At 32.0% G+C, this 13,080-nt stretch overlaps 1 protein-coding gene across 3 annotated transcripts; it reads right to left on the bottom strand.

The window, feature by feature from the left end:
- Positions 1 to 9,905: 9,905 nt before the first annotated feature.
- Positions 9,906 to 12,709, bottom strand: LOC120067332 (Late embryogenesis abundant protein, group 2). Of its 3 annotated transcripts, none has more exons than XM_039018897.2 (3): positions 12,539 to 12,709; positions 10,790 to 11,736; positions 9,906 to 10,167 (listed from the first exon to the last, which is right to left on the bottom strand). In XM_039018897.2, the coding sequence occupies exons 2-3, from the start codon at positions 11,732 to 11,734 to the stop codon at positions 10,162 to 10,164; spliced, it is 951 nt and encodes a 316-aa protein (XP_038874825.1). In that variant the 5' UTR covers positions 11,735 to 11,736; positions 12,539 to 12,709; the 3' UTR covers positions 9,906 to 10,161. The 3 variants fall into 3 exon arrangements, with proteins under 3 accessions (XP_038874825.1, XP_090164836.1, XP_090164837.1); XM_090308710.1 differs by having other exon boundaries at positions 12,314 to 12,627; XM_090308711.1 differs by lacking the exon at positions 9,906 to 10,167 and having other exon boundaries at positions 10,784 to 11,736; positions 12,539 to 12,677.
- Positions 12,710 to 13,080: the final 371 nt, after the last annotated feature.

The raw sequence follows: 13,080 nt of genomic DNA, 5'->3' as shown, positions 1-13,080 counted from the left end.
AAACAAAATACGTGGCGGCATGTGAAGCAGCAAAGGAAGTAGTATGGCTTAGAAAATTCTTAATCGATTTGGAAATGGTTCCAAATACGCATCTATCTATCAGCCTATACTATGATAAAAGTGGTGTAGTTGAAAATTCCAAAGGACCCAGAATCCATAAGCGCAAAAAGAACATTGAGCGCAATACCATTTTATTAGGAAGATAATGCATCAAGTAGACGTGATTGTCACGTAGATAGCCTCGAAAGACGACATTGCTAATTCGTTTATAAAGGCTTTCACGGCTAAAGTGTTTAAGAGTGACCTACTGAGTTTAGGACTATGAGTTATGTAAGTCTAGGGCAAGTGGGAGAAATCATGAGTATGTGATGCCCTAGTTTATTTTAATTATGTTTTTTCTCTCACACTCAAAATTGTATGTATGTTACCCCACTGGGAGTTTTAGACTAAGTGGGAGTTTGTTAGGTTGGATGTTCTAAAATTTGTGGTTTGTAAACATTAAGCATATTCCATTTTATAATAAAGTTATTATTGAGGTTTTTTAAGTCAAGATATTATTAAATATGTGAATTACACCTTTTTAACCCTAAATCCAATAAACTAAGAACCTCTGGCTATAGCATTGTCACACCCTACCTCGAGCCCGCCTTCTGAGCTCGAGGAGAGGCGTGAGGGACCGCAGATACCACCCTTTTGTGATACCTACTACCCATCTAAACCTCTTTACTCTCAGTAAACTTTAAGCCAAAGATGTAATCAACAATTATTTGAATAACTCATTTTATTACCAATAGCACAATGTTTATGCAACTCTCAGGCTTAGCTACAAAGTTTACATTAACAAATTTAAAGACCGGAAGTGTGACTATAGCTTGTGACAGACCTTGATCTTAGCAGCAGCCTGGAACCCCTCAACCTCCGCTACCTTGGGGGGGGGGGGGGGAGAAGACATAAAACATGGAAAACGTGAGCTACAAAGTTTAGTAAGTGGCGTTTTATATAAGCATAGGTTTGATTTCAGAAATTCATTTTTGGGAATACAATTCCACAATCAACAACAATCACATAACAGCATTGTGACAACATTTCCCGGGTATTCTCCGAGAATAACTCGCGATGACCAACGTGGACACAAGTTTAATACCCTATAACCCGTCGACTGTGCACATGTCAACATTTCTTGTTAGACATGTTTGGGTACACTGAAAATCCCAGCCAAGCGTCTTCAAAGCATGCTAACAATATCCCAAGTATAAATCTCATTTCCTAATGCAAATATGCACGCATTGTGACAACAACAATCAATCAAATCCAGATAAAACACATTTTTCAATCATGCCAATATTTCAAATACAACCTCTCTCTCTATATATATATATATGTGTGTGTGTGTGTGTGTGTGTGTGTGTGTGTGTGTGTGTGTGTGTGTGTGTGTGTGTGTGTGTGTATGTATGTATAAATCAACCATACAAACGATGGAACAACCACTTACCTTGGTTGGTTAGGAACTTTTCTCTCCGAAGTTCCTTAGGTTTCCTTGGTTTTCCTTTCTGGACCCTAAATTCTAGATTCAATTATAAGCTTATATTACCCATAGTTCCAGACCTTATTTTAAGATACTTCCTTCTATAAACATATTCTAATTTGTCTCAGGAAGATTACCTTAAAATCTTAGCTCAAAACTTCTCGTGGTTTGGCCGAAATCCTAAAAAAATCACAACTGGCCCAAGCTTACCCAAGAGCTCGACCATTCTGTCTTTTCCTGACTCTCCAGCATGATTCCTTGGAGCTTCTTCTCCATAAGCCCTACCTTGAAAACTAGACTCTCTTAGTTTTCAAGTGGATTTATAATCACTCTAAACATACGAGTAGTTTGGGAGAACTCCTCGTCCCAGATGGATGCTACTTCTAGACCTCCTTATCCGACAACATCTCCTCCTCTTGGAACCTCTTGACCAACGCATGGTCTTGCTACCAATGCATGCAATCCATTATCAACACATAGTCTCCTCCCAATCAGCTCTCATACACTCTTCCTAATGTCCTTTGAAGAAAATTTGAGTTATGATCTAAAGAGAAGTCCTTGGTTGTGTTCCGCGTGGAGAAGTAGATCAGTTCGTGATTCATTCGAGGGAGTTCTTGAAGAAAGAGTTCTTTAAAGGTAGGGGTTTCTGAAACCCTAAATGTTTTATTTAAAGCATGTTATAATCATGTAAATACATATCTTATTGTTGTGTTACTGTAAAACTTTATATTCAATAAAATTGGAATTTGGGACGATCTTTGCTTCCCCTCAAATGATCTTTTTCTGAAAATTTCCTTCAAGAGGTACTTTATAATTTACCTTTCTTCAAGTTTAAATCTCCAGTTTCATCTAAACAACTCTTAATCAATTCAATTACTTTTCAAATTATGTTTACTAAAATCTTCCATTTAGTTCCTGTTTATCTACGAATTTCTCACGATTTCCAAATCAATCTCACCCAGTAGCACTCAACCACCCTCTCTTGTCATTCTTATATAAATTATTAGAAGAATTTCGCAAGTTATATGACGAAATCCTTCACACCGGCTGCTAGGGTTGGCAACAAGGTGGGGCTGGGTCGGGGATGCACCCCTCATTCCTGTCCCCATAAGCATTTTTCGTTTATATTTTTAATTAATTATTTATTTAAAATAAATTAAATTTCGAATTTTATATTGAAATTGTAAATATTTTAGACAACAAATTAATATTATTATCTTTATTTAATCAAAATAATAATTAAAAAGTAGTTATATATATATATAATTATGTTATATATATTAAAAATTATATATATAAAAGTTAATTATATTATATATATTAAAAAAATAAAAAGTAATATATATATTTAAATTATTAATAAAATATATTGGAGGTGGGGTCGAGGACATCCCCGCCTGTTCTCGATCGAGGATCCAATTTGTGTCTTCAATTTGACCTCATCCCCGGTCACACCGAGAGTTTTCTGCCTCATTCAACGTGGATACCCGACCTGTGGGATTTTTTGCCATCCCTACCGACTGCTCCTTTTTATTCCTTTAAATATGACCGACCAACCCTTTTCTTCCTCAAATTATTTCTCTCCACCTTCTACTTCCCCACGTGCTGTTTAGAGATATCCACGGGGCAGGGTGGGGACGGAGAAGCCCTACCTATCCCAGTCCCCACCCCCTATTCCATTCCCCGTCTCCGTGAATTTGCCCGCAGGAAAAATTTCCACACCATCATTTTTTTCTAATAATTTTTTTTCATTTTAATTAAATATATATTTTTAACAATTCTTTAAACATATCCAATACAACTTTCATTTAAGTAAAATATTATCAATTTTGGTAATAAAAACAATAATACACATTCAATTTAAAAAAATATATAATTAAAATGCTAAATTCTCATAATTTTTATAGAGTAAAATTCAACAATTAGAACATCCTATTTTAAATATTACAACATCTAATGAATTAAAGTAATAAAGTATTAAACTTAAATAATTAAAACCTCCATAATTATCCTAATAAAGTCTACAATATATATATAATTTATATATAAAAGTCGGGGAGGGGTGGAGACACAGGGTGAGGTCAGGGTTGAGGAATATATTCCCCGTCCCCGGTCCCGAATTGCAAATGGAGAAAAAATTCCCCATTTCCTCCCCCATTCCCCATTGTATTCGGGGATTCCCCACCCCGTTTGGGGCAGGTCCCCACGGGGCCCGACCCCGTGGGTTTTTTGGACATCTCTAGTGCTGTTGATCAATTTTTCTCTTTCCTACGTAATTTTAAAATATTTTAAAAAAAAACCTTGATAATTAAATTAGTTTCCTCTTTAACTTCCATCGATTAATCTTGTAATTCTCAAGATTAAGTTCGAGAATATAGTGCATTTTTAAATTAATGACAAAAATGAGGTAGATGGGAAAGAAATTTTAATAATAGGTGGCAATAGAAAGTATTGACGAAAATATGGTAGTTTTTGGGGGAAGAGAAAGCGTGTATCCCATACATGATCAGGTTTTAATCCAGTCAGCACAGTCGGTGGACTGGTCAAGGACGTACTTGTGGATTGGGTCCACGTTTTCCATAATCGTGGACCCGGTCCATGATTTTTTTTCCTTTTTTTAATCAATTTAACTGTTTGTTTCTAATTTTTAACTAACAAATTTCTTCATTATTAAACTTAGTTATATATTTAATTTGCAATAAAAACTTAATTATTCTGCACTTGTATTAAAAAAAATTGTGACTTCACTAAGTAGTACATCTCTCTATAAATAAATAAATAAATAAAATCTCATGATACCAAAGATGATTTACAATTAGTTCTTTAATTTGAAAATAGAAATTTACATAAAATTTAAAGACGACTCTATGGCCCTTACCCCACATGAGGGTTGTCTTTGTGTGCCTTTAAATTAGCTTCGCCTTGTTGTCGTTGTCATCTACAACGAATACGTCTTCGATTAGTTCAACAACATTGAGTCATCTTGTTTGTTGAATAATAGTTTCTATGTTGACCAATGTTTGATCACACATTGAACCCAACTCTGGGAAATTGTGGATTACTAAATATTGTTGTACTTCATCGATAAAATTATTCTGTACGATGAAAAAGTTAATATTAAACAATATTCATATTATTTGGGAAATGTCTGATTTTAAATCTCTTACCATATATTAATAGTAAGTGTCCTAAAGTGTGATCAATCGCTTCGTGATTGAATCGTACCAGGAAAAGTAGTCTTCTGATACAGCTGATCCATTTGTTATTTCTCCTTGTGCACAACTATCATGTCGTACATGCCAGTAGAATATATTTTTCGCATGAATTTAACGCCAGTCTTGATCGTGCTTACCTCTCAAATCAATCTAGTATAGTGTTGGAAGTGTATAGCACAACAAAGGTACCGTTTGTTGCAGACTGAACTGTCTCAACACACGATCTGGATGATGTCACTCTACTATATGGAAGCATATAAGAGGGCTAACGGTCAACCAAGTTCAACATCAATATCATTATCTCCATCATTTCTAGGTTCAAGAATGACTAAAACTTGAAGACGCATCAACATATTTATTCAAATTTTTTCAACGGTTATAGATGACAAAAAAATATGTTAATACAACCAAAAAAATTTGTTTCTTCTTTTTTAAGAAATCCAAATATTTTCTTAAATCAACTCAACAAATGGCCCAACAAAATCAGTCAAATAAAATCTACAAAGTATACATTACAAAAGTTCATCATTCCAATTACAAAAAAAAAATTAACAACCCAAATCTAATATCTATAAAGTATACATTTAAATCAATTCAAATAAAAACAGAAAAACAAAGAAAAAATATATATTTAATACTAAAGAAGTTGAAAGTTTGAGATGGCAGCCCAAAATCTATAATGAAACCATCCAAAATCTATAATACAAAAAGAATTATTTAATATTTAATACTAAATTCAATAGCCCAAAATCTATAACGAAAGAATCTTTATTTTTTATGAACAAATTCATATATTAGAAAAAATTTTACCTGAGGTAGACGACGACAGACGGTAGATCGGCTCACGGCAGCAGCAGCAACAAGATCGGAAACGACGGACGACGACGGAGTTGGCGACCTGTGGTAGTGAGGAGGAAAAAAAGGAGAAAGGTTTCGGATGGAAGGAAGAGGAAGGGGTCACAGGTGGTTTAAGGGACCACTAAGTCATATACCCAATACACGACTTAGGGTAATCGTGGACTCGTCCACGATTACTTAGTCAACACTGCATGACTGTCCATGTGGTAGTCTGCATGTGCCAGGTTACAGGTAGTCATGTATCGGATACAAGATTTAGAAGTAATCGTGTACTAGATACACGATTTAAACACCTATTTTTGTAAATAATTTCTACCCAACTTTTTTTTTTTTAATAAGTATTTAAATAACGTTATTTTTAAAAAAAAATCTAATTCTCAACTAAATTCCTCTCGGTTTGCCTTCTCGATTTACATATATGTAAATTTTTATTTGCTAATTTCCTTCCCTTCCCTTCAACATTTATCTACTTTTCCTTAATTACACTTCCCAATTAAATTTCCCTTCTACATAATTTAATTTACCCAAATTTATAATAAAATTTAATGATCCGAATTAATAATTATTTCTTAAATTCCTAGTTTCAAATATCCCAGTTTCCATCCTTGATTAATTTCACCCCTAACCAAATGTAAATTTATTAAACCATCGCTCTAAGTTTAACAATTACACTCAATTATAACCTTGTCCCTAGTAAGTTTGCCTTAGTCATTCAATTTTCCAATTTAATTTATTTATTTTAAATTTAAATTTAAATAATTTAGTTAAGAAAGAAATAAATTTGAATTTTAATAATTTAGATAAGAAAGAGGGCTTACGGACAGTCAAATTAATTAATTAATATGATTAAATATCATACATATAAAATCAAATATGCATTTGAATGCATATCTCTCTCATAACTTATAGTTTTAATATGAATCTCATTCATATTAATTTTAACTCGTAGTTATTATATGAATCTTATTCATATTAATTAATATTTGAATCTTATTCAAATATACTACTCTCTCATATTATATAGTTCAATTTTGAATCCTATTAAAAAAAAAAAAGTAACCTTATATTATAATGTATCTATATACATTATAATGTTTCTTATACAATTAAAGCGCATTCTTTGTATTTAATATGAACAATTCAAATTCTTCAAAACTCTTTGATCCTTGTTTTTACCTGTTAGTGAGCTAGTAGAAGACTTAATGAACTAACAGATTATAAGCTTCAATGATCTGAGATTAACTAATTAAATTAATCAACATTCATTAACTATGGGTCACTCTATTATTCACACTATAGACTATTTTGTGTTTATGGATATAACCATTACAAGAAACTCGATCCTTCACAAGTCATTTGTAATTACAATTGTGTCAAATTATTGTTTTATCCCTGTAATTATCTCTTGCTCAAGTTCTACTGGTCCTCTAATGAACAATCTATTTATGGTCCTACCATAAATAAAATCCCTCTTGGACCAATGAGAGGGAGGGCCCCATTGTTCAAGACCTAGAGTAGCACTTAAGGGAACAAATGTTTTACTTATCCTAAAGTTAGAAATGAGTGAATTTCATCTCATGTAGTTAAGTTCTCAGTTCCGCATTTAGCTTGTCTCCAAAATGGTAGGTTTATTGAGTCAAGAAATCGGGTCACTCTCACCCATACAAATTAAAGGACAAGCTATCACAGACTAACCCTTTGTATAAGATACTCTCACTCACATTTCCTCACATGAACGATTTGAATCAAATCGTTTGTAATGATTACAAAGTGAATCTTGAACATGATCCGCCCGTATGTTAATCAAGTATTGTTCAAGTTATATGAAATAAATCTTGGATCTTAGTTTATTGGATTGAGTTATGCAAGTCTAAATGTTTAATAAAATAACTCTTTATTTTATTAAATAAATAATTTATTTATAGATTACAAACCACGAGATTTAGGACATAGACTTCAACATATATATGATGTTCAAAAGGTGATATATATATATATATATATATATTTTAACAATTTTGGAGTGGAGGAAGCGGTTTTTGGGAAATATTTTGATTGAAATCAACTGTTTAGAACTTTTGGTAATGAAAATCTAATGATTGTTTATGTGTTCTTTTACAGACCATTTATTATATTGATTTTAAAGAGAGAGAAAAGATGTTATATCAAATTATTTTTTGAACGAACGTCAATTTATTTTTTTTTTCTTTTTATATTAGTTTAATACTTATTAAGCGAATTGAAAGTTTCAATGTGTTATTAGAATGAGTGAGAAATTTATTTTCATGAATTTTTTAACAATATTAGGAACCCTAGATAAAAGATAAGATTAAATTTATTAAATAAATTGTACGACATAAATATCAATATATAAAAAAATTATATATCAACTTCTACAAAAAACTATATTTCAAAAATTATAACATGTGCATTGCACATAGTAATTTGCTATTAAAAAATTGCCTATGGTATGATTTTCTATAGGAAGTCCAAAAATTCTATGACATATTTTTATAACATTTTTCATCGTTATATTTGCTATTAAATATTAGTTATAACATTTTATTGTCAGCGTTATGAAAATTTTCTTCATTAAAAAAATTGAAATATACTTTTTATAGCTTTTGTCTAGTGCATAGAAAATGCTATTAAAAGTTAAAACAGAAACTTTTAATAACATAAAAGTGGTATAGTTAAGTCTTTTACTATACTTTTTTAATGTTAAGAACAATGTTATGCTTAGCTATTTTTTGACAATACTATAAAACGTTTTCATAGCATTAAAATAACACAATTGAAAGTAGACTTTTTATAATATCTGTTATGCCAACGTTTCAAAAATGTTTAAAGGTCTACGATAACATATTTCTAATACTGTCGAAAGTAATATTTTTTGTAGTGAATTTACTCCTTTTTCATAGATGATGATCAAAATAAGCTCGACTTGATTATATTTCTTCATAAATCCACTACCCATCTTTTCTCTCAACTATAATTTTATCCTACTTCATCAAGGTGACAATATCTTTTTTCTTCACTTGGATCTCTCTTTTTTTCTTTTTTTTTTTTTTTACATTGGATTTTTCCTATATATATTGGACGGTGTTAAGAATATTCTGATTAGATGTTCAAACTCTTATAAGTAACACATTCATCTATTAGTCTACCTATTAGCCTCCATCACTATCTTGTACACTATTATTTGGTTATATAATGTCTATCCTCACAACCTTATAAATAGAAATTGTAGAATGCATTGTAAACCTATCTCAAGAAATACATTTGATTTCCATTTTCTCTTTCTCTCCATTTTCTCTTTTGTTCTACTTATTGTTCTCTTTTACCTCTTATTTGTAACACAATGTATGTATTGACAAGTACTTCTTTTTCTTCAATAGATGTACCTATTAGATAAAAGATAATGACAATGGTATGTAGCAGAAAAAAAATTGCATTGAAAGCTAAATGTGAAAATATGCAAGTAAATAATTTAAATGTCAGATAAAAACATGTTGCGTAAGTTTTATGAAAATGTGGATATAATGTATATTTTTTTAAAAAAAAATTATCATAAAAATACTCAAATTAACACACAACCATTTCACCATTTTAAAATAAGTTTAAACCTTTGAACAAAAAAGTTTAAATTTCTTCTTATTATTATTATTAATATTTGCCTACCTTGTGAGATTTTTGTTTTATTTTTAATATATTAAGTAGATTTTTTCATGAGAGAATGAAAAATTTTCGTTGATATGTGATTCGATATCGACATGGGGGAGGGACAAACTGATACTTCTATTATATCATAAAAAAATCTATGAAACATAAAAAATAAACAACAAAATATCACTAAAATATAATATAAATAATAAACATGTTAACTTATTTTAAAATCACAATATATTTATTACTAATTTAAACAGCTATTTTCAAATATTGAAAAATAAACAAAAATATTTATAAGTATAGTAAAATTTCATTATCTATGATAGACCTAGACCACAATAGACTACTATCTGTGTCTATGATAGTAGTCAATTGTAGTCTACCCCGGATAGACGATGATATTTTGTTATTACTTATAAATATTTTCAACATATTTTTCATTTAAAATAATTTTCCTAATGTTTTAAATTTATTTTTTGAATTCTTTGTTTCTATGATTTTTCTAGAAATATCCATCGAAATCCACATTTTATCAATATTTCCATCGAAATTTTCGTAAAATTAAGACTTCGATACTTTCATCGAAATCGACATTTTGAACGTTTGGAAACAAGGTACACTAGATCAACATACTAAAATTAATGCAATGCTAATATATTGGCTATATTTCAACAGTCTCTTCCAAAAATATCAAATTCCCCATCCAAAGTCGGTGCCAAAACTAAGTAGTTAAAAACAAAAGGAAGAGTCTCTTACGCAGTGACCATGAGAATCAAGTAACAAAAGGTTCAGCCAAACAATCCCTTAAGATATCTATGGAACAGCATCATACATCCTTTTTATAAGAAAGAAAAAAAAAACCACACATTATTCCTCCAGATGATGCCCTTTTGTTTACTCCTGCACCCACAAATTGACCTTTCATATCAGACAAGTATACAATGTCTCCAAAGACAAAAAAACAAATTTTATGCAATAGAATTCACCATAATTCATTCATAACCTCTGGCTTTCACTACTCACTACTAACAAAAGTCCTCACTTTGATCGTCATGGGCCATGACTCATGGCTGTTAAATACATTTTTTAAATTTCTCTCTCATACGTCCAACCAGTGAAACTATCCACTACATTGTTCTAGCCTTTCAAAATTTTTAGTCTTGCTCATCCCTAACAGTGACATCATCTAGTTATAAATGGGACCCATTGAAGTATCTAACAGAATGACCCTTAACTTCACTCGCTTCCTCTGACCTGTCCTATCATTCTGTCAGGAGTTAACTTGAACAAACTAGGAAAGGAGGCAGGTCTCTGTCATTAACTAACTTATTTGTGTAAGGATATGTAGTGACTTCAGATTATACATGCTTTCTCAATGTTAATGCAAAATAGAAGCACTGGAGCAGTGTGAAGTTTTCAAGGGAAATCTTTTTTGAATCAAGTTGAATTGGTTTTTTGCGATGTTGAAACTTGAAGGGTACTCATATGCAGTAGCAACAACAGAGAAGAAGATATCTCATACCTCGTCGTCGTCGTCGCCGCCATCTTCCTTATTCTTCTTGAGGCGAGTAGTACCACCCTCTTTAACAATGGGCAACTTCATCTGACCGAAAGGTGTGTCGACATGAATATTCCCTTTTATAGTGTAGCCAGTTCCTCTTCCCCTAATCATATCCCAAAGTGCCGAACCGAAGTCCTTTGGCCTGAAGGTGATGGGTAAGTCGACATGACTGATCCCATTTTTATCAATGGGTGTAAATTCGGAGAGATCAGTGCGCCCAATACTAACATCAGAGAGCCAGACTTCACAGTCTAGGTCCTTCAATCCCAACTCAAAGTCATTCTTATTTTCCAATTTCAAATGGAGAATGGCAACAGTTTCTTCAAATGAAAATCTCTGGAATTGTATCTTCTCAATATCGACATCGGGCTTGTAAGGAATAGGGATCTCTCCAGTTTTCTCAAGTGGCAACGTCAGCCTCCCAAAAACTGGCACATCCACAATCAGATCAACCTTGATCCTGTATGGAATGATACTGCCAGGTTTAATGTCATTATATGTGTTCCTTATATCATCATAAACCAACTTCACAGGAATTTTGACAGTCTCCTCTCCATGAGCATGAATTGTTCCAGCATCAGGAATCAGCCCAGAGATCAGTTTCCTGCCATCACTCTCTATCAAATAGTCAATGTCCACTAGGGGAATAGGAACAGGATTAGGGTTTTTAATCAGAACATCAACAACAATCTCAGCTTTCTCTAGACTGATCGATGGAATATGAATCCCACTGACATCGGCCGTCGGCTTCCCGAAACCGATCGTTTCTTCAATCTTTTCGCCGATGTCGTGAATGAAATCTTTCACTTTATCAAGGAATCCACCCTTCCCTTCACCTTCATCTTCCTTGTGGTCTTTGTTTTTATCACCCCTTTCCACGATCTCAGGTTTATCAGAAGATGCCATAACTTCATTGCAAATTACAAAAGCATAAATTTAGAACTATTCTCATACTAACTCGGTTGTAAAATGATAAAAATGCAATTGTGATGCAGCAAAAAAAAGGTATTTAGGCTAACTTCATGACCAAACAAGGGAAATCCATCCCTTAGATTGAGAGAGCACTCTCCCAGAACAATGTTATATATTCAAAATGAGGCTAAGACAATTAACTAATTAATTCTGGTTAAATATTAATAAATCTAAATTAACAACTAAACTAAATTATTAATTAAAATATACTATTATCCTACAATTCTCCTCATCAAATTGGATGATAAAGTAAACAAAATATCTCTCGAGCAGAAGAAAAATGCATAGTTTTACTCAGCAACATGAACCAAAATTCAATAGACTCGGATCAGAAATATTGTTTCAGAAACAAATTACGAGGGAGAGTAAGACACTTTTGCCTTGAAAGTTTGTAAACGTCTACCAAACTAATCACACATCATAAAATTAAAGAAACCAGCGAATCTCAAGAAATAATACAAAAGGCATTAACACAGTTTAGCAATAAGAAATGTTCGATTTGCAGAACAAAACCTCGAAAGCAACCGATTGAGGACCTAAATCAGATTATGAAAGTGGATCGGATCGGATCGGATAAAAAAATTTCAGATGAAGAGGCAATCAGAAAAGTGAAACAAGCATATAGGAAGAGGATGTAAGAAATGAAAAGAAAAACGAAGAGAAAATCAAACAGAACAGAAATAAAAGGGAAGAATGAGAGTAGAAATTTGAAAAGAAGTAGAAAGGAGAAGAAATAACCTGAGAGAGATCGGAAGAGCAATTGGAGCGGAAGGAACTGAAGTAAGAAGAAGAAGAGAGTCAAATAAGGAAAATGAGGAAAGAAATTTAGATCCAAAGAAAGAGGATGAAATGATTGATCAGATTAGCGCCAAGGGACACGTCGGTGGCCTTTACGCGTTGCCGACCAATTTTCTTTCCATTAATTATTCACGTGGCTCCCACACACACGCCACATTAGTATACGTACATACATATATGTACGTGGTTTTTTTTTTTTTTTCTTTTTTTTAAGATTTGAATTGTTTTTGTTTTTTCTACATTGAAATGAGCGGTATGTGGTTAGGTGCAGCTAATCATTGTCCTATATTTCAACTAATTAAACTATTATTTTTATTTTCTTTAATTTCATGAATACTTTTAGTAACAAAATATCCTCAAAATTTTAGGGGTAGTTTCAAATATAGCAATCGGTCTAAAAGTATTAGCAGATATACGACAATATAATAATATGTGCAAATATAGCAAAATTTAGATATAACTCTCTGAGTCTATTAATCTAT

This window comes from Benincasa hispida, chromosome 12 (assembly GCF_027475165.1).
Source record: "Benincasa hispida cultivar pf3 chromosome 12, pf3_genome.v1.1, whole genome shotgun sequence".
Lineage (NCBI taxonomy): Eukaryota > Viridiplantae > Streptophyta > Magnoliopsida > Cucurbitales > Cucurbitaceae > Benincasa > Benincasa hispida.
Note: the sequence above shows the minus strand (reverse complement) of the source record. Positions and strands in the feature narration are given on the sequence as shown.